This window comes from Loxodonta africana, chromosome 19 (assembly GCF_030014295.1).
Source record: "Loxodonta africana isolate mLoxAfr1 chromosome 19, mLoxAfr1.hap2, whole genome shotgun sequence".
In the NCBI taxonomy this organism is placed as follows: domain Eukaryota; kingdom Metazoa; phylum Chordata; class Mammalia; order Proboscidea; family Elephantidae; genus Loxodonta; species Loxodonta africana.
This window is the reverse complement of record NC_087360.1, coordinates 30874389-30896928: the sequence shown is the minus strand read 5'-3', so window position 1 is coordinate 30896928 and position 22540 is coordinate 30874389. Positions and strand designations below refer to the sequence as shown.

At 44.9% G+C, this 22540-nt stretch overlaps 1 protein-coding gene across 2 annotated transcripts in view; it reads left to right on the top strand.

The window, feature by feature from the left end:
* Window positions 1–22540, top strand: part of MYO18B (myosin XVIIIB) — a 305824-nt gene that overhangs the window by 125898 nt on the left and 157386 nt on the right. For both annotated transcript variants that reach the window (XM_064272527.1, XM_064272528.1), the window contains exons 23-25: window positions 14148–14267; window positions 14880–14988; window positions 17739–17863. In XM_064272527.1, coding sequence (XP_064128597.1) covers window positions 14148–14267; window positions 14880–14988; window positions 17739–17863 — 354 coding nt within the window. The remainder of the gene's footprint in view (window positions 1–14147; window positions 14268–14879; window positions 14989–17738; window positions 17864–22540) is intronic.

Sequence of the window (22540 nt, the reverse complement as noted above, 5' to 3'; positions counted from 1 at the left end):
GGAGAGATTAGAACTAAAACCCACCCTACTCTGGTATGATTTAACTGATAGTATCTTCAAAGAAAGACTATTTCCCCAAACAAGGTCACATACACAGGTTACAGATGTAAGAACTTCAACGTATCTTTTTGAGGGCCACCATTCAATCCATAACAGGCTCCTTACAGGGACAGTCACACCTGCAGAGAGATTAGGAGATCTGGTTTAGAGGCTCCACAGGAGTCTGCACCCCTCTTACAGAAAGACCGTAAAGGGAAGAGAAAATGACGCACACATGTCTCATACCCTCCTTCAAGGCTCCAGAGAGTGAATAGCCTGATCTCTCTTGCTGGAAGCAGCAACCAGCAGAGCAGTGGAAGTGAAAAGCCAGAGCTGGGGGCTGGATGGGAATATAGGCGGCTGCCCTGTAGGAATTCCTTCCTGCTGAGCTGACCTTTGATGCAGTAATGAATCACAGGCTGTCTTGGGGGTTTGCAGTGCATTAGCTGCTAGGGAAGCACTGGGGACAGGGATGGGATAAAGATCCTTTGCATGCAGAGCTACAGTGTGGGGGACACCTGGGGAAGGAAGGGAGGTAGTCCAGGCTTCTGGGCCCTGAACCAAGCAAACATGAATTGGCACCTATTGCATTTTCTGCCCAGGGTCTTTGTATCTTTGTATCACAGGTGGTTAAAAAAAAAAAAAAGGTATATGGGGCCTTGCAAAAATAAAACAGAAAAGCTAGGAAAATTAGAGTTGAAGAGTATACAAACCAGGGAGTTAGAAAAATGGAAATTTACCTTTGGCCTCAGATTCGATCTCATTTCAGACTTTGCATGTGCTATTCCCTCTGCCTGGAATACCTCCCTTCACCAGTCTTCACCTAGTTAATGCCTCTTTATGCCCTTTCATTTGGTGTAATTACTTTCCCCAAGAAGCCTTCTCTAACCCTCTAAGGGTGGGTTAGGCCTCTTCTATATGATAACACTGGCCCTATCCTTTTCTCTTGCTGCATTTCAATGACCTGGTATATGCCTGTGTCCCAGCTGGACTGTGAGACCCCCCAGGGCAAGGATGCCTCATAGTCTTAGACCTGGCACAGAATAGACAATTTTGAATGGTGAATATAAACATTAAATTAAAAAAAATTTTTTTTAAAAGGACTGAAAATTTTATATTGAGCTCCCTGGCAGCCAAGGCAAAGAGGAAAATAAGATATTCCATGGATGTATTGTGCTTAGGTTAAAAAAAACACACCTGTTGCTTGAGAGGAGAATAACTTGTTTGGGTGTTGCGATCTTAGAGAAGTTTCTCCCATGGGTCCTCGTGAAAGGGGCGCCAAAGTATATGGCAAAGTATGACCTCAGCAATATTCATACAGTAATTAAAAGAGGAGTTCTGCAGGAGTACTTTGGGTTGTATCATCCTAAACTGCAAGGCCAAGGGCATGTTGTCAATGTCCAAAGCAGTACTTCATCCAGGGAGCACATTCAGCGAACACACGTATGCCACCAGCACCCAGAGTGAGACACAGAATATTCCCAGTTGCCCTTAAAAGTCCTCCTCATGCCCCTTTTCAGTTACTACCCTCCAAGGGTAACACCACCAAGCAGACTTCTAATGCTGTAGATTAGTTTTTTGCTGTTTTCAAACTTTACCTAAATGCAATCAAATATGTATCATCTTTCCTTTGATCTTCTGTTTGTGAGATTCGTCTATGGTGTTGTGGGTGGTTGTGGATCATTCATTCTCATTGCTGTATAGTGTTTAATTTTGTGTATAGAGCACTATTTTACTTATCCATTCTACCCTCAACAGAACCCTCATGGAGCAGTGGTTAAGCGTTTGGCTGCTATCTAAAAGGTCAGCAGTTTGAATCTACCAGCTACTCCTTGGAAACCCTATGGGGCAGTTCTACTCTGTCCTATAGAGTCTCGATCAGTCTGAATCAACTTGATGACAATTTTTTTCCCCTACTATAAACACACATTTGTGTTCTTTCGAACTGTTATGAATAAAACTGCTATGAACATCCTTGCACATGTCTTTTGGTGCACATATTATACATTTCTGTTAGGAATATACCTAGGAGTGGAGATGCTGGCCCTTAAGTTATTTCTGTGTTCAATTTTAGTAGATACGCCAGTTTGCCAAAGTGTATCAATTTCCACTCCCACGGCCATGGCCATGTGGAGAGTTCTAGTTGCTCCTCACCCTTATCAGCACTTGATATTGTCTGTCTTTTTCATTTAGCTATTTTGGTAAGTGTACAGTGTTATCAAATTGTGATTTTAATTTGCACCTTTCACTTGTTGTTGCCTGTTTGGTTATCCTCTTTGACAAAGTGCTTTTCAAGTCTTTTGCCCATTTTTCTACTTATTTAAAATAGCATCTCTTTATTTACACTGGATATGAGTTGTTTGTTCTATACTTTCACTGCAGGTAACTTCTTCCATTCTGTGGCTTGCCTCCTCAGATGGCACTACTTTTCAGTTGTGTTTTGTGAAGCCCAAAGTTTCTTCAAAGCTGCCAAAGGGGCGAGGAGGAGGTCACAGGGCTCCAGGACTCCCCAGCCTGCTTCAACTGCAGCTGCTCCACTTTTTCTTTCATTTTATATCTTACCAATTCTCAGATGCATGTCTTTTCCTGCCTTTTACATCTCTGCAGTTGGGACCTGACTTAACACTCAGTGGCACCTCGTACATACAATTGGCCTGGCTTTATCTTAACACTCTATAATGGTGCACTTTACAGTCATTGGCAGCTCAGATTGAGTGAAATGTGACATATTGGGGCCCAAGTAAGATTTTATTTGAAGAAAAGTTTCTTACTCCCTCTCCCTCCAAAAGCTACCATTGATTTGAGTGTCTTAGTTACCTAGTGCTGCTATAATGGAAATACCACAAGTGGGTGGCTATAACAAACAGAAATTTATTTTCTCAAAGTTTAGGAGGCTGGAAGTACAAATTCATGGCGGTGGCTCTAGGGAAAGGCTTTCTCTGTTAACTCTGGGGGAAAGCCATTGTTCCTCGGTTCCTGGGCAATCTTCATGTGGCATGACATCTGTCTTCCCCTATTTCTTCTTCCTTGCTTAATCTGTTCCTTTTCTATCTCAAAAGAGATTGATTTAAGATACGCCCTACACTAATACTGTCTCATGAATGTAACAAAGAACACCCATCCTCAAGTGGCATTATAATCACCACAGTGGTTAGGATTTATGATAGTATTTTCAGGGATACAATTCAATCCATAACACAGAGCATCTGAATCACCTGGGGAGCCATCAGCCCTGGAGCTTCCCTGTCCCATCTTCTGAATTTTGACCCTGGAGGGAGGTCTGGGGGTGACGGGGCATCACTGCCTCTTTAACAAGCCCTGAGTGATCCTGATGCAGGGGACCCCAGGGTGTCACTGTGAGAAATGCTGGCATAGAACAGTGCTTCTCAAACTTGAGAGTGTGTCCAAATCCCCTGGAGGACTTGTTGGAATACAGATGACTGGATCCAGCCTCAGAGATTCTGAGTCAGTAGGCTCTGCATTTCCAGCGGGTGATCAGTGATGTGGCAGGTTCTGTGTTTCTAGTGAGTTCTCAGGTGATACCGAAGCTACTGGTCTGGGGGCCACACTTTGAGAAACACTGGGCTGGGGAACAGGTAGAAGTTATCTCCTTCCACATGGTTCTACTTTCCTCCAAGTGAGTTTCTGTTAGGAATTGGGCTGCAGACACCCCTCCAGCATCACACATTATGAAGTTACCCCAACATTGTTCACGGCCTCTGTGTCTCACCCCCTCCCTGCCCCCCACCTCAGTAGGGGGGAAGCAAAATTGATAGAAATGTTACTGAAACATGTTGTGTCTCATCAGTGGAAACTCCATTTGACTAGGCTGATTAAAAAGACAACATTATTGCAAAATGATTTAAGTGCTTCATTTGCCAAGGAGATGAAGAGCTGCCTGGACTCCGGCTGTAAATATTCCTCATGTGTGCAAAATCTGCCTGATGCAAAGTGGAGTATTTAATTCCACAAGAAAAGCAGGTCCATCTTCTTGTAGGAGGTACCTCTAAAGCTTTGGGAGCAGGTGGGGGATATATGACAGGGTGACGTGTTTTTTCTTTTTTTCTTCTCTGGAATAGGTTCTGGATTTCTGCCAGGAACTTATTTATGGCAAAAGACAGAGGCCCGCGCTCTTCAGGTTTCTGGTCTCAGTAGCCTAACTAGCTTCACTTTTTGGAAAGGAATTGGTGAAATAATCCACCAGGACACAAAGGGCACTGGAGATTTAGGTCTGAAAGTCCATCTGCAAAGTGCTGAGGGAGTTTGGTACTAGGTGTGGCTGGCAGGAGGGGAAGGGAAGAAACTTACTGGGATCATGTGCTCAACTGGGGACTGAGCTCAGGCCGCCACATCCCAGGTCTCTGGACCCCTCCTTCTGTGGGATTGTGGGATTGAAGGTGTGGCTACCTAACCCCTAAGAGAATAAACCTACTGCCTTCGAGTCAATTCCAACTCATAGCTATCCTTTAGGACAGAGTAGAACTGCCCCGTCAGGTTTCCAAGGCTATAATATTTACGGACAAAGAGCGCACAAGCCAGCTGGGGCTTCAATGGGGATGGCCCTTTCTCCTGCTGAGCAACTGGTGGGTTCAAACTACCGATGTTTTGATTAGCAGCTGAGTGCTTAACCACTGCACCACCTGGGCTCTTTCCCAACAGAATAAGACTGCTTGATTCCCGACCTGACTCTGGATATTAGGTTCTCTGGGGCTTTAACTGCCAGGGCAGACTGGACATGGAGGTGCTGTAGTTGTAGCTGGGGAGTGTTCAGGGATGACCACAGTAGGGTGAGCAAAGGCCCCGTAGGGAGGGACACAGCTAGGATGTTCTTTCTCACTGTGTGCCTCAGTTTCCCCATATAAAAATCAGGGCCATAATCTCTTCTGTATGTACCTCCCAGTGCAAACGAGGAAGCTGGAGGCTGTGCAAGGTAAGGGGTCAGAAAAATGAGCTGACCTTGTATATCTGGGCTCCAAGTTGCCTAGAGTTGAGCCATCTTGGGATTCAGACTGCCAGCTTCACTCTCTTATTGCTGAGGGATCCTGGGCAAATTCTTCAGGTCTCTGAGCCTTTGTCTCATCATCAGTTAAATGGTGACAATTGTTACTTCCTTTTCATGGGGCCGTGGTGAGGATTCCACCAAGAGGTGCATATAAAGTCGTCATCTCACTGCCCGTTACTTAGCAAGTCTTCACACATCACCGCCATTATTAATACACATCAAAACCAGTTTTCCCCTCCCCTTCCCGGTGGTGTAGTGGTTAAGTACTAAGGCTGCGATCTGAAAGGTCAATAGTTCAAAACCACCAGGCACTCCTTGGAAACTCTATGGGGCAGTTCTACTCCATCCTATAGGGTGACTGAGTCAGAATTGATTCAACGGCAATGCTTTTTTTTTTTCTTTTTTGTACCCCTAGTAGCCTGTGAAGGAGCCCTGGTAGTACAATGGTTAAGCACTTGGCTGCTAACCAAAAGGTTGAGGTTTTTTTAGTAGACTGTGAAGGAGCCCTGGTAGTACAATGGTTAAGCACTTGGCTGCTAACCAAAAGGTTGAGGTTTGAACCCACCTAGCAGCTCCATGGGAGAAAAGACTTGGCTATCTGCTCCCATAAAGATTTAAAAAATCCTTTGCCATGGAGTCAATTCCGACTCACAGTGACCCTATAGGACAGAGTGGAACTGCCCACAGGGTTTCCAAGGAGCGCCTGGTCAATTTGAACTGTCAACCTTTTGGTTAGTAGCTGTAGCTCTTAATCAGTATGTCACCAGGGTTTCCCCATAAAGATTGCAGTCTTGGAAACCCTGTGGGGGCAGTTCTCCTCTGTCCTATAGGGTAGCTATGAGTCGGAATTGACTCAATGGCAGTGGGTTTGGTTTGGTTATCTATTACTGTTACTTAGAAGCAGGCCATATGACTGGCTGGTATTTCCCCCAGGGAGTGATATGCACAGGGTAGTCCCTGAACTGGTGCCCAGCGTGAGTCTCTGGGGAATCCCTGGGAGCCTGCCACTAAGCTAAGGATTTGTTCTGAATTTTCTCTGATGACCGAATCAGCTTTGGGGCAGGTACCATGAAGCTGAAGCCACGGCTTAATCTCCTTGACAAACAGTGCACAAGCCAGCTGGGGCTTCAGTGGGGCTGGCCCTTCATCTATTGATTCACTTTCCCTTTTTAGTCTTGCAGATTGATAAGTATAAGGTGGGGCTTCCCTACCATGGGGGGCCCACACAGGCTCTGTTTGGCACAGCTCATTAAGGGTGGTGGCATCCAGGTCTGATTTGGCCTTCGATCTGTCCCCTACTGGCTTTTTGACCTTGGCCAAGTCATTTCATTGTCTCTAAGCCATGAATCCCAGTCTGTTCCAGGTAGATATGACTCCCGCCCTGCTGACCCCCAGGGCTGGGAGGTGGGGGGTTTGAGTCAGATGGTGGATGTGGGACAGAGGAGAGAATGGTTATGAGACAGGCTGCCTGGGCTTCACACCCTCTGCTACTTACCAGCTATGATCCTGGGCAAATCATTTTACCTCTCAGTGCCTCAGTTTCCTGTTCTGTAAAAAGGGAATAACAAAAATACTTTATGAGATATTTGATGGGCTTAAAAAAGACAATGGGTGCAAAGTGCTTAGCATGTCTACCCTCAGGATTTAATAAGTGTGAGCTATTTCTTATGCAAGGGTTATAATGAACAGGTTCTTTTGGAGCAAATGGAAAAGTACGGAGGGAGAGTCAAAGGGGGTTGTTTTCTGCTGTCTGCAGGTCAGGTAGCTTTTAGACCTGAGAATCTCTCCATATGAGAGCTGAGGGCAGGGTTGGTTAAAGACACATGGTTGCCACTGTGGTTACTTGTCCTCCTGACTCGATGATAGGGTCCCTGGGGCCAGAGTCTGGTACATGGTAGGTGCTCATATAATGCCTGTTGGATCCATGAGTGCAAGTGTCAATGACAGCCCAAGGGACCCCATGCATGTTCCTAATTTAATGTCCATCAAATCTTAGTTACCCATAGGGCCATCCAAGGCACAACGATTGGTCTCTATTCCCCTGGAGCAACAGAGGGAGAAGGAGAGTCAGGAATAGGAGGAGGAAATGGAATGTGTGGCTAATTGCCTCCATGAACAACTGCCTCCTTTGCCATGCAATCAGAAGAACTGGATGGTGCCTGGCTACTATTACTGAACATTTTGATCAAAGATTCTATAGAAGAATCCTGATCAAAAGGGGGAAAATGCAGAACAGGATTTCAAATTCCAATGGACTCCAGACTTTCTGGAGCCATGGAGGCTGGGTGAACTCCTGGAACTATTGCCCTGAGATAATCATTAAACCTTAAACCAAAAATATCCTGTGAAGTCTTCTTAAAACCATACAATAATATATAGCTTAACTAGTAACAACAATAGTCTAGCTTAACTGGTAGAAAATATCTTCCTTGAGTGTAATGCTCTTTTAAGAACTATCTATATGGGGTCAAAGTGACAACAGCAACTGGAAAGATTAGATAGGAACCTCGGAGGCAGAGAGCTTATGGTAGTAGAGGAGGGGCAACTCAGAAAATGAGGGTGAGAATGGTTGCACAACTCAAAGAATGTAATCAGTGTCACTGAATTGTACATGTAACAACTGTTAAATTGGTGTATGTTTTGCTGTGTATATTCTCAACAGCAAAAATCTTAGTTACCCACTTTTCCCTAACTGCAAATACCTTACTGTCAGTGCGCAGCACGTGTTCTGTTTGACTCTATGCAGTGTGTTCAGTTTGTTCCCTCCTGTCCTCTTCCCTCTAGTGGACCTTCAGAGATCATTGTCCCTAAGTAGAAAGACTGTTTCTGATGATTTGGCCAAGTGGTGGATCCAGGGAGGTTTTCAAAATAATTTCTAGCTAATTAGTCCTTGAATAATCTGTGAGGACCCTTCTGGGTTTGCAAACCTGGCTCTCCCCTCATTAAATTAGTTTTCAGTTTGCATCTCCTAACAGCTCCGGGCATGGTGCCCACACCTCACCTCCAGTGACAAAGCCCCTGGGCCCCCGCTATGTGGGAAGGGAGAGGAATTTGTGGGGACAGGGGAAAGTCAAGGGCATCTTGTCTCCATGGAAGCCCTCAGTTACTTCCCCAACTTGAAAGAACTGATTGTCCTTTGGGCTCCAAACTTGGGTTCTGTGAAACTCAAAATTAACGCGTTAAATTAATTTTGTGCTCCCCTTGCTCAGGCCGATTAGCGCAAATTAAGTTTCACACTAATTGGCTAAGGCAGAGAGAACACAATCTCGGAGCCTGGGATTAATGCTGATTGCAGGGCTGGGCAGGGATTAACCGGTCTGTACCTCCTGGCCATTGCAAACAATCACTTCTCAAGCTCAAATACCTTTGCGTGCCCAAATGTAGCCCACCTCAAATCAAGTGTGAGGCCCATGTTAGGAGACCCTGGCATATTCTGTGGCAGCAATTTTCAAACTTTGTTGTGCGTATGAATCACCTTGGAGTGGGTTGAAATGCAGATTCCTGGGCTCCACCTCAGAGATTATGCTTTGAGGGATCAGGGGATCCGGGAATTTGCAATATTTTTCCTTTTCTTCATATATATATATATATATATGTGAGCTCTGGTGGTGCAGTGGTTGAGCGCTCAGCTGCTAACCAAAAGGTCAGCAGTTTGAACCCACTGGCCACTCTGCTGGATAAAGATATGACAATCTGCTTCTGTAAAGATTACAGCCTTGGAAACTCCATGGGGTGGTTCTACTCTGTCCTATAGAGTCGCTAAGAGTCAGAATCGACTCAACGGCAATGAGTTTATATGTATACGTGTGTGTGTGTGTGTGTGTGTAAACAAAGCATTTGTCATTTCAATGTTTTTTGCATGTACAATTCAGTGACATTCATTACATTCCTCATGCTATGCAGCCATAACCACTATCCCTTTCCAGATTTTTCTATCTCTTTAGGAGAAGCTCAGTGCCTCCTAAGCAATAGCCAAAATAGAAAAAAAAACCCAAAATATCCATCAACAGATGAATGGATAAGCAAAATGTGGTCTCTACATACGGTGGAATATTACTCAGCCATAAGGAGAAATGAAGTCCTGATACATGCCACAACATGGATGAACCTTATTTGCATTTCAACAACTATCCCATGTCATTTCAATACAAGTAACACCCCCAGAACACATTACAGAGATCAGTTTAAGGAATGGTAAAAAGAAGACTTCCCCAAAGACAACTGGGAACACGTCGGGAAAACCCCTCATCCATTAATCAGAAGCCGTTACTTAGATCTGATGGGTCTGGATTCGAATCTGCCCTCTTCCACATGCTTGCCACGTGACTTCAGAATGCTCCCCGAAGCATTTTTTTTTTTCTTTTCCATTTGAAATCTGCGCTTTGGTCTAAGCAGTCCCCGGTGTGGTCAGCAAGGTGGGAAGTGAATGGGGTACGAGAGGAAGAAAACGAAGGTGGGAAGTGATAAAGGGCTTAAATTAGGATGTGCAGAGCAGCCCCAATTTTTGTACTTCCACAATTTTTTTAGACTATTTTTGAAAGAGGAAACCCTGGTGGCGTAGTGGCTAAGTGCTATGGCTGCTAACCAAAAGGTCGGCAGTTCGAATCTGCCAGGTAGGTGTTCCTTGGAAACTCTATGGTACAGTTCTACTCTAGCCTATAGGGTCGCCATGAGTCGGAATCGGACTCTTTTGTTTATTTTTTTTCTGGTTACAAATACCACCACACCACCCAGTGCCATCGAGTCAATTCCGACTCATAGCGACCCTATAGGATAGAGTAGAACTGCCCCATAGAGTTTCCAAGGAGCACCTGGCAGATTCGAACTGCCGACCCTTTGGTTAGCAGCTGTAGCACTTAACCACTACGCCACCAGGGTTTCCTCCTGGTTACAAAAGAAATACCTATTTGCGGTAAAAACAATTTTTTTCGACAATACAGAAAAACATCACTTGAAAATTGGAGTCTACTGAGTGTCCACACTTTCAGGGGTGGGAAAAAAATCCTATTAACAGTTTGAGAGTACAGTGTTCTGAGCAAATACAAACAAAAATAGGATCAGGCCAAACGTTCTGTTCTGCAACTTTGCTTTTTTTTCTTTCCCCCTTTGGCAGTGTATTTTGGGGCTTTTCTCGTGTTAAACCTATAGATCTGCCTCCTCCTCCTTCTTCATGGGGCAGCTGGGTGATTTTTGAGACAAGCTTGTGGGTTGACAGTATGGATTGGAGGTTAGCTGGAAGGGCTCCTCTGTAGGGATGACAGCTTCTGTGTGATGACACCCCATAGTTGCCCCCAAGGGCCAGTCACAGTGCAGAGGATCTGATGACATCTTCATACCCAACATTTATGGAGTAGAATCATGATGCCAGAAGGATGCTGTTGTTGTGCTTGTTAGTTGCCTTTGAGTCAACTCTGACTCATGGTGACCTTATGCTCAGCAGAATGAAGTGCTGCCTGATTCTGCACCATCCCCATGATCACTGGTATGTCCTATTTCACTGTTAGGGCTGTTGTGTCAATCATCTCACCGTCGTTGGCCCTCTGCTCCACCAAACATGGTGTCCTTTCCAGTGACTAGTGTCTCCTGATGAAGTGTCTCCAGCAATCTGTTGTAATCCATAAGATTTTCATTGACTAAATTCTGGAAGACCACTAGACCTTTCTTCCTAGTCTGTCTTAGTCTGAGAGCTCCACTGAGACCTGTCCACCATGGGTGACCCTCTAGTGTTTGAAATACTGGTAGCATTGCTTCCAGCCTCACAGCAACATGCAAGCCACCACAATACAACAGACTGACAGACGAGTGGTAATAAAGGACTTTACCAAAAACCCATTGCTGTCGAGGCGATTCCAATTCATAGCGACTCTATAGGACAGAGTAGACCTGCCCTGTAGGGTTTCCAAGGAGCAGCTGGTGGATTTGAACTGCTGACCTTCTGGTTGGCAGCCATCCTCTTTAACCACTGCACTGTGGCCCTAATGAGCACAGAGAGCACTTACCGTCAGTTGCCATGGAGTCGACTCTGACTGGTGAACTTGAACTAATAACGGGCGTTGCACGTGACTTAATTCAATGCATTTTACAGCTAAGGTGAACAAGGCCCAAAAGAGGAAGAGACTCATTTAAGGTCACACGACAGGTTAGTTGTTGTGACTGGTCTTGAACCTTGTCTCCTGCCTTTTAACTTTAGCCATTGCCTCCCACAGAATGTCGCCTCAGTTTCATGAGCTATTTTTCTTCTGTACGGGGTCCTTCCTGAGACTCTTGGCCACAAACGGCCCACCCATATGTCTCTCTCCTCTCTCTCGGGCATATCCTTAAACCTTTGAAGGCTGCATTTTGAAACAATAATACTGTAAAAGCCCACTTACTTGACCTATTTGAGATCTGTAAATTGGTCAGTGGATTTAAAAAAAATTAATGTACATGGGAATTCATTTTTTTAAAAAAAAAAAAAGGCTTATTTTCAACTTAAAGTCTCTATACCTTAACTCACTACATTTTCTTTTTTTCTTTTGAGACACTTTTTAATTATTTTGTTGTTATTGTTGAGAATATACACAGCAAAACGTACACCAATTCAACAGTTTCTACATGTAGCGTTTAGTGACATTGACTACGTTCTTCCTACTGTGTACCCATTCTCACTCCCTTTTCTGAGTTGTACCTCCTCCATGAACATAAATTCACTGACCTCTAAGGTTCCCATCTAATCTTTCGAGTTGCTGTTGTCAATTTGATCCTGTACAGATAGTTCTCAAAAGAGCATAATGCTCAAGGCAGACATTCTTTACTAGTTAAGCTAAACTATCATTTGGTTTTAAGAAGACTTCAGGGGATATTTTTAATTTAAGATTTAAAGATGATCTCAGAGCAATAATTTCACAGGTTCATCCAGCCTTCATGGCTCTAAGAAGTCTGGAGTCCATGAGTATTGGACATTCTGTTCTGCATTTTCCCGCTTTTGATCAGGACTCTGCTATAGAATCTTTGATTGAAACGTTCAGTAGTGGTAGCCGGGCACCATCCAGTTCTTTGGTCTTATGGCAAAGGGGGCAGTTGTTCATGGAGATAATTAGCCACACATTCCATATCCTCCACTATTCCTGACTCTTCTTCTTCTGTTGCTCTAGGCAAAGAGAGACCAGTAATCATGCCTTGGATGACTGTTTGTAAGCTTTTAAGACTAGGCACTATGCGATGAACTAGGAGGTAGAACAGAAGCACTAAACATGTTATTAGACCAATTAGCTGGCATGTCTCATGAAACCATAACCCTAAACGTCCAAACCAAGAAATAAAACCCCATGAGGTTTTTGGTTGCATATAAGCAGCCTCAGTAGCTACCCTTTATTTATTTTTTGATCATTGTAAAAATATCACACAACTTTTGCCAATCCAACTTTTTACAGGTCTACAACTTATTGACAGCAATTACAATAATTGGCTATGCAACCCTATCCTTAATCAATGTGATAATTCCAATTGCTTTTAACTCCCCCACCCCTTCCTCCCACCCCTAGTAAACACATATTGTTTTGTGACATTGATTGCCAAATCCATGGCGTGTCAACACACTCCCCTTCTCAACCTTGGGTTCCCCATTACCAGCTTTCCTGTCCCCTCCTGCCTCCTCCGCCTTACCCTTGGGCTGGTGTGCCCAGTTAGTCTTGTTTTGTTTTATAAACCTGTCTAATGTTTGACTGAAGGGTGAGCCTCAGGAGTGACTTCAGTGCTGAGTTAAAAGGGTGTCCGGGGGCCATACTCTTGGGGTTTTTCCAGTCTCTGTCAGACCAGTAAGTCTGGTCTTTTTTTTGTGAGTTAGAATTTTGTTCTACGTTTTTCTCCAGCTCTGTCTGGGACCCTCTATTGTGATTCCTCTCAGAGTAGTAGGTGGTGGCAGCTGGGCACCACCTAGTTGTTCTGGACTCAGTCTGGACCTCACCACATTTCTGAAGTAGGAACCAAGCCTTTTGAGTCTGAGCTTTTGGCATTCTGCTTATTTCTGTTTAAAACTTCTGATACATCACCATAGGATTTTGAGTTTTGGTTTCTTTAACATAGAATAAATGGCAAAGTAATCTGAAGGCAGAAACCTAATGCTTCACGTGTTTTACTTCAAATGTTTTAGAGTTGTCTCGCCTGTACCTATTTGACAGCATTTTTTAAAAAAAGTAATCCACCTTTATAGCAATTCCTTCCAAAGCATTCAACCTAGTTTTCATGGAAACTGTTTGTGCAGTGATATTTTATAGGTTTATTTAATTGCTAATCGAATAGGTAATTTCAGTAAAAATGCAATGGGCATAAACTGGTTGGGAACAAACACAGATGATACTGCATGTACGTGAATTACCTGGTGGGAGCAGAAAGGTTATGGGGAATGGCAGAGAGGTTTACTGGTAGACAGCATTCACTGAGTGGTGGGCATCTGCCAGCGTATCTTACTCTGCGTGCATGTGTGTGTGTGCGTGTGTTAGACAGCGTGCAGAGACTGTTCAGTAAGGCTGGTTAAGAAAAGCTTCCCCTAGAATAGATATTTATACTTACTATGTGCCAGGCACTATGCTAAGCTTCATATGACTTATTTAACATTCCTACCAATTATATGTTATTTCCCCCCTTTAAAGTTCAGACAACTGAGATCAGATAGGCATCCTGCCTTGTTCAAAAGCCACACAGTTAGTGACTGCTTGACTAAGAATTCTAACACTGCAGGACCAATAAAATTCTAAAATCCATGCTCAGAACTGTCTCGCTATACTGAAAGGTGGCTTTTCAATGATAAAAAGAAACCCATTGCCGTTGAGTTGATTCCAACTCATGTTGATCCCACATGTTACAGAGTAGAACTGCCCTGTAGGGTTTTCTTGGCTATAATCTTTATGGAAGCAGATTGGCAGGCCTTTCTTCTGCCGTGCCACTATATGGGTCCAGACCACTAACTTTTAGATTAGTAGATGAGTACAAAATATTTATGCCACCCAGGGACCAGGTTTTCAATGGCAGCCAGTGGTTTTTCCAAGGGGGGCATCCACTGGAGTATACATGGGGGCAGAAGGGCTGGCAGCCACATGAGTGACCCTTTATCCATTCCCTGTCGCAGATTGCTGACTTGACGACAGAGCTCGCTGATGAGCGCTTCAAAGGTGACGTGGCCTGCCAGGCTCTGGAGAGCGAGCGGGCAGAGCGGCTGCGGGCCTTCCGGGAAGTCCAGGAGCTGAAGGTGAGGGGTTGAGGGTAGCCCAGAGGCTGGGAATGGCTGAACGGGGTGGCTTAGAATGGTTAGGACTGCTCCTCTGGGCTCATGTCTGGGGTCAGTAAGCCTAAGCAAGATGCACAGGGTTACTAACTCTCATATTCAAGGTCCTAGGGACCATTTGGGTCTCTTATTGGGGAAGTAATGGTTCAGTGACCAAATCCTCATCTTCCAAACGGAGACCCAGGTTCGATTATGGCCAATGCACCTCGTGAACAGCCACCACCCATCTGTCCATGGAGGCTTGTGTGTTGCTATAATACTGAACAGGTTTCCGAGAGCTTCCAGACAAAGACACTCTGGGAAGGAAGACCTGGCCATCTACTTCCAAAATCAGCCACTGAAAACCCTGTGGATCACAGCGGTCCAATCGGCAACCAATCATGGGGATGGCGCAGGACTGGGCAGCGTTCGTTTCATTCATTGTGAATGGGGTCACCATGAGTTGGGGGCTGACTCGACAGCTAACAACAACAACAAGTCTTGGTCTTGGAGGTGTCATGGGTGAGAACTGTGCAGTGGGTGGCCAAGCCAGGCTTCTGTCCAGCTCCTGTGTATATCTGGAGACCTTTCTTCCAGAGCAAGTATGAGCAAGTACAGAAGAATTTGGGAGAAGTGGAGAAGAAGTTGGAAGAAGCCCAGCAGAAAATTCAGTTAAATGACTTGGCAAGAAGTCACACTGGAGGAGGTGAGCAGATGGGGACCCTAGGGGCCTTCTTATTCATTCATTCATTCACTTGTCAGTCATTCACTTATAGATACATACTGAGTACATACTATGCACTAGATACAGCCTTAGGGGCTGGGACCACAGCAAAGAGCAAAAGACACATCCCCTGCCCTCCTGGAGCTTACAGTCTACTGGATGAATGGTATGTGAAACAACTAATCCAACAATATTCCAAAAAAGACATTATCACTGTGACAGGCACTGATAAAAACAGTGCTTCTCTGGGCAAGGCACTTTTGTATTTACGTGCCCATTTTTTGTAGAAATTTTGAGGAAGGCAGTTCAGTGGTTAAGAATGAAAGCTATGGAGTCACATTTCTAGTTTGGGATCCATCTCTTATGAGATGAGTAACTCTGGGAAAATAAATTGTTGTGTCTCAATTTCTTCATCTTTCAAATGGCTGATTAATAGCAAGCGTTGAGCCATGTGCTTGGCACAGAGTGCTGAGTCACTGTTAGCTGCTAGGTCGTTTTTGTTACTGGCAATAGTGGGATCACTCTCCATCCTCCTAACAACCTCATGGAGTGAAAACTACTGCCATCCCCATTTTACAGATGAAAAAGCTGTGTCAGGCACTCAGCAGTTACTGAATGAATGCAGAGAAGGAGAGAGGACTTCTAATTTGCCCAATGATGGATGTGCTCAGTGGTGCCAGGAGTTTCTGGTGGTACGCGTCTTACACGGTTGCCTGGAGAGCCACAGTCCATGGTCGAATGGGCGTGGCGGCATCTCTCTCAGCTTGCCACTGTGCTTCTCCTCTCTTTAGTCCAAAGGAGTCGGGTGAGGAGGATGCCCAGCATTTTAGCTCCTATAAAATGTTGACATCATTCCTTCACTGTCCCCGGAGAATTCATGCCCTAGGAATGTCAGGGACTCTCGGAGGAATGGAGGCCAGGTGGCGATGGAAGAGGGGCAGGGTGCATTCACTTTCTAATCCTTGCTTGTCCTCTCGTCCTGGCTAACCCTGAAGGAGGCATTTACAAGTGAGGTTAATGTGGAGGAGTCAGAGGTCCCCTGAGACGGGAGACCCAACAAGGTAGGGTCCATGTCATGAGTGGGAGCATGTTCACCTAGAACCAGTAGTGTGCAATGGTGCAGTTTCCCCAGAAGAGGGGCAGCACCAGCTCCATCCAGACTGTGACCCACGTCTAAATGATGCTCCAGGTTTGTTTGCCTGTGGAAGGATATGAGAGTCGAATGCTAAGGGGAGATGTGCTGAGCACACGAGCTCGTTAGTCACAATGCTAAATGGGCTCTCAGCTCTGGATGCTCGTTCCAGGAATTCAATCCACAAATATTTTGTTTTTCCTTATGAAAGCAATACATACTCATTATGGAAAATGTCTAAAATATAGGAAAGTTGAAAAAAGAAATAAAACACTTTAATCATACCCCCGCAGTGCCACACAGCCTTCTCTCTGCATCACGCTGGAGTATAAATTGTTTAAAAAAAATGTTTTTCCTCCTTGCCTGGCTAAGTATTTAAAGAGAACTTTTTCTGTTATGCAGTCTGCACTGAGCTGGACACCGTGGGGGTCTGCATTAGTTGCCTGTGGCAGGCGGCTCAGACAGCAGAGCTTTATTCTCTCACAGTTCTGGAGGCCAGAAGTCCAAAAGCAAGGTGTAGGCAGGGCCATATTCCCTCTGAAGGCCCTAGGAAAGAATCCTTCCTTGCCTCTTCCTTGCTCATGGTGGTTGCCGGCAATCCTTGGCATTCCTTGGCCTATAGATGTATCGCTACAATCTCTGCCTCCATCTTCATGTGGCATTCTCCCTGTGTGTGTCTTTGCCCTAATTTACTTCTTCTTACAGGGATACTCTGGTGGCACAACAGTTCAGTGCATGGCAGCTAACTGAAAGGTTAGCAGTTCACATCCACCCAGCAGTTCCATGGGAGAAAGAGCTGGCAATCTGCTTCCATAAAGATCACAGCCAATAAAACCAAACGGGCAGTTCTACTCTGTCATATGAGGTCACTATGAGTCAAAATCAACTTGACAACAACAACAATAAAGATACCAGTCATTGGATTAGGTCTTACCCTAATCTAGTATGGCCTCATCTTAACTCGTTTACACCTACGAAGACCCTAGTTCCAAATAAGGTCACATTCATAGGTACCAGGAGTTAGGACTTCAACATTATCATGAATTCACTCGACCAACAGTCACTAATTATATACTCTGTGCTACCCAACCAGGTTGGCCAGTAGGCTGATTCCATACAGGTGGGTCTTTTTGCCTATTATTCATTAGGTTCGTTAAACAATTGGTGAACCCATATCAACCTGTATGGGGAACCTTCTATGTGGAGGGAATCTTCTGTCTAGAGGGAACCTTCTAGAGGGTGTTGAGAACTCACAGATAACTAAAACAGCTCTCCTGCCCTTAAGAGTTATGCTATCTCCTTGTATAAAGAAACACATGTGTACAGTTATGGAGACCATTGAAAACTATTAGGCAACCAAGCTTAGAACCAAGAGAGCAGTCGAGAACTTGAGACAGCTGGAGGTGGCCAGGACAGAAAGTGTTTTATTTTTATTTTAAGCTTAGACTTAAGACAGAATTTCTTAACCTGAAGTCCAAGGTCAAGCTTCAGGAGCTCCATGAATATCGAGACATTGCATGCAAAGAGCTAAGATAGTGGAGGAGAGCCACTCTCCCCCTCTCCCTTACACTCTCCTGGCCTCCCTGCCTCTGTTCAACAGCTGACGAATGGCAAATGCGCTTCGACTGTGCACAGATGGAAAACGAGTTCCTCAGAAAGCGTCTACAGCAATGTGAGGAGAGGCTGGACTCAGAGATTACATCCAGGAAAGAACTGGAACAGAAGGTAAAAGAAGGGATGGAAAGCCTGGGCCACAGGGGTGTCAGGGAGCAGGCAGCTTGTCACGTCCGATGTGGGTGATCAAGGTGTTGACTGAACCTGGGAGGGAAGAAGAGGACAAGAGCTATTTCCAAATTTCTCTATTATTGAAAATGCTGGTCACTGTAGGATATGGAAGATATTTTCTCCACATATGGGTCTTCTACCCAAGGGGTACTTTGTGGTGTGAAGAACCTAAGCATTATTAGCTCAGGGTATCTGAGTTTCAGTTCCATTTCTACTTTGATCTAGTGGAAATTGCTTTACTTTTTCAGGCCTCAGATTTTGTACCTATAATGTAACCAAAAGGTCGGCAGTTTGAATCCACCAGGAGCTCCTTGGAAACCCTATGGGGCAGTTCTACGCTGTCTTATAGGCTCGCTATGAGTCCGAATCGACTTTATGGCAATGGGTTTGGTTTTTGGGGAATGCGATGGTAATAATGCTGTTAAAATGGTCACATTTTCTCCATTCCCATTGCTGCTATTCTAATCTGCCACCTCCATCTCTCATTTAGACCAGAGCAATATAGCCTCCTAACTGGCCTCCTTGCCTCCAGCCTCTGCCCTCCAACCACCAGCCCCACTGCAGCCAAAGAGATCTTTCTGATCTCCTTCAGATTGTTCTATGACTGCCAGTTATGCAGGCTCACGTGGTGGATTGTTTTCTTGTGTGTTTTGTGCATTTTGTTTGAGAGCTCATCTTCAGCGGGTCCCTCTGACCCCGCCCCAGTAATTCTAGGTGGCCTGCGTGGTAGAATGTTCCTTTCCTTCAGATTCTCATGTGAACCTTGGGTGTTTAGGTATTTTTTTATGGTGAGTCAATCTTCAACAGGAGTTTTGACATTTTCTTTTTCACTTTTTATTCATTTTAGTGGGAGTCCTTTGTTAACAGGTTTGTGAGCGTGTCCTCCAGAAGAGCCCTTTTGCACTTTCTTTTGCTGTAGCCCCTAAGAGTATCCTAAATTCTCCACTGGAGGTTTTTGCAACATGTGAAAAGTGTCCATTTAATCTCTAAACCCACATGAGGTACTGTCTTAGTCATCTCTAGTGCTGCTGTAACAGAAATACCACAAGTGGATGGCTTTAACAAAGAGAAATTTATTCTCTCACAGTCTGGTAGGCTACAAGTCCAAAATCAGGACATCAGCTCCAGGGGAAGTCTTTCTCTTTCTAACTGCTCTGGAGAAAGGTCCTTGTCATCAGTGTTCCCCTGGTCGAGGAGCTTCTCAGGTGCAGGGAACCCTGGTCCAAAGGACGTGCTCTGCTCCTGGTGCTGCTTTCTTGGTGGTGTGAGGTCTCCACTCTCTGCTTGCTTCCCTCTCCTTTTATCTCTCGTAAGATAAAAGGTGGTGCAGGCCACACTCCAGGGATGTAACCTGAGGAGGGGTGTTACATCCCATCCTAATCCTCTTTAACATAATCCAATCTTGCCCCCTTAACCACAGCAGAAATTAGGATTTACAACACAGAAAAATTATAACCACAAAATGCAGGACAACCACAACACTGGGAACCGTGGCCTAACGAAGCTGACACATATTTTGCGGGGACACAATTCAATCCATAACAGGCACAAATCTGGGTTTCTGATTTCTTGTGGGAGGACTTTTCCCCCACCCAGAGCCAGGTGACAACAAGCCTTCTTATCACCCTCCTGGCCAGTGGGTGGAACTTTCCTCCTTCCCACTCACTGAGATGCAACTCCTTGAGGGTCCTGACTTAATGCAAGGGTCTCCATTCCAACTCACAGTCTCTGTGGGCCCGAGGCCTTGCCTCCTGTCATTGTGTGGGCATTAACACAGAAGCCTTTATCCTTAGGGGGTCCCTGGGTGGCACAAGCGGTTAAACACTTGACTACGAACTGAAAGGTTGGTGGTTCAAACCTGCCCAGAGGCACCTTGGAAGAAAGACCTGGCTTTCTGCTTCTGAAAGGTCACAGCCTTGAAAACCCTGTGTAGCACAGTTCTGCCCAGCACACATGGGGTCGCCATGAGTTGGAATTGGATTGATGTCAATGGGTTACTCTTAGGGATATTTCTGGGTCTGTCAGCTGCTCCTCTCCTCTCCCACCCTGCTGCTATACATCCATGTCTACCATTGCTGTTCTGGCTTTGTGTCCTCTGCTTTTCTGATAGCCTGAAATTTCCTTTCTTTCTTTAAAGTGCAGCTAAACCAAAAGCAAACCCCTTGCTGTTGAGTCAATTCTGACTCATAGCAGCTCCATAGGGTTTCTGAGGCTGTAAATCTCTACGGAAGCAGACTGCCACATTTTTTCCCTTGGAGCAGCTGGTGGTTTTGAACTGCTGACCTTTCAGTTAGCAGTCAATCGCTTTAACCACTGTGCCACCAGGGTTCCTTAGACATTACAAATATAATCTAGTCTTATCTAGCCTTTCTAGTTGGATGTATTGATAGTTTGGCCTCTTTATGTGTCCTTATGTTGTCTTCAGCCACCCCTAGTCTATACTCTAATCTACACTCTAATCAGTCTAGTGTGTGTTGTTATTGTTGTTAGATGCCATTGAGTTGGTTCTGACTCATAGTGACCCTATATAGAACAGAATGAAACACTGCCTGGTCCTGCACCATCTTCACCATCGTTGCTGTGTTTGAACCCATTGTTGCAGCCGCTGTGTCAATCCATCTCATTGAGGGTCTCCCTCTTTTTCGCTCACCCTCTACTTTACCAAGCATGGTGTCCCTTTCCAGGTACTGGTTCCTCCTGATAACATATCCAAAGTATGTGAGACAAAGTCTCACCGTCCTTGCTTCTAAGGAGCATTCTGGTTGTACTTCTGCCAAGACAGATTTGTTCATTCTTCTGGCAGTTCATGGTATAATCAGTATTCTTCACCAGTGCCATAATTCAAAGGCATCTGTTCTTTGGTCTTGCTTATTCATGGCCCTGATATGTAGCATTTACAAATTTCCATGGTGTAAATACTCCCACTGTGGCTGATTTCAAACTACCATTGTAATGTCACCGAGCATGGAGTTGGAAAGAGATAATTGACCTCACGTGCTGGTGTGAGCCAGCTGCAGCACACCACTGACTCCAACCATGCTCAATTTTCTTCTTCCAGAAGACACCTTGTTCTTTCTCACCTCTGGGCCTTTCACATGCTGTTCCCTGTTCCCAGACATTTTTTCTTAATCTAACTTTCCCTAGATAACTCCCTCTATTCTTAAGATCTAAGCTTAAATATCAATTTTTCCAGGAAGTGCTCTCTGATGCAGATTGGTTTGGGTATCACTGGATTGTTTCCCCAAAAGAAGCCTTATTGTGCTCTGTTGTACTTATTTGCTTCCTTCTTGGTCTCCCCAATAGACAAAATACCCTAAGAGTGGAGGTCATATTTTCCTGTCTTACTATTATGACCTCTAAACCAGCTGCTGTTGGGTTAATTACAACTCATGACATGACAACCCCATGTGTGTCACAGTGGAACTGTGCTCCATAGGGTTTTTGATGGCTGATTTTTCAGAAGTAGGTCACCAGGTCTTTCTTCCGAGGTGCATCTGAGTAGACTCAAACCTCCAACCTTTTGGTTAGCAGCTGAGTTCGTTAGGCGTTTGTACCACCCAAGGACTGCACAGAAAAGTGTCATGTAATCCCCTTGTAGACATGGGCAAGGCTGAGATACATAGGATTTTATAAATGATGAAAAGCAAGCCTCGGTATCCCCATGGTGGTCACTTCTTAGTCAGATGTTAAATTGTGACCCTCAAGACATTCAAAGTTGTAGATAAACACAGAAGAACAACCGTGGGGAAGCAGCACAGTTCTTTAATAACAAATTATGAAGTCAGGTCATTTTCCCCAAGGAAGGGGGATATTCGTGCTACATTAAAAAGAAATAAAACGGCAACCTTTTCTGAGCAGTGGAATATAAGAAAACATCCCATTTGCCTCCAAATACTGAATTTAGAATTACAGGCTTCATTAACTCAGCGTTTTGCTTATTTAAAGCAAGTTTTTAATGAGGCCATTTCTTCAAAGTGAGTGTGCTGAGTTGCACTCTTTCCCAGATCTAAAGTAGGACATTTGGGAGGCTGTTTCCTGGAGGAAGATGCAACAGGCTTTGCTTTGCTGTTTGTTTAAGGCTGTGCTCATTCCCATGTAATTCAGCCCAGCTAATGTGCCATTTGGAAACCTTGGTGGCATAGTGGTTAAGAGCTACAGCAGCTAACCAAAAGGTCAGCAGTTTGAATCCACCAGGCACTCCTTGGAAACCCTATGGGGCAGTTCTACTCTGTCCTCCAGGTTGCTATGAGTGGAAATCGACTCAATGGCAATGGGTTTGGTTTGGTTTTGGTTTAATGTGCCATTTACTGCTCTAACCTTTAGGGCCTGTCTCTTGGTGGAAGAGGGTTTCCTGGTCAGATTTTCTAGACATGCCATTTTGGCTGCTCCACGGCCACCTGTTTTCTGTTGCCATCGAATCAATTCCGACTCATAGCAACTCTGTAGGGCAGAGTAGGACTGCCCCATAGGGTTTCCAAGGCTGTAAATCTTTACGGAAGCAGACTGCCACCTCTTTTTCCCACAGAGCAGTTGGTGGATTCAAACCACCAACCTTTCTGTTAGCAGCCCACTGCTTAACCACTGTGCCACCAGGACTCCTTGCTCCATGGCTAATCC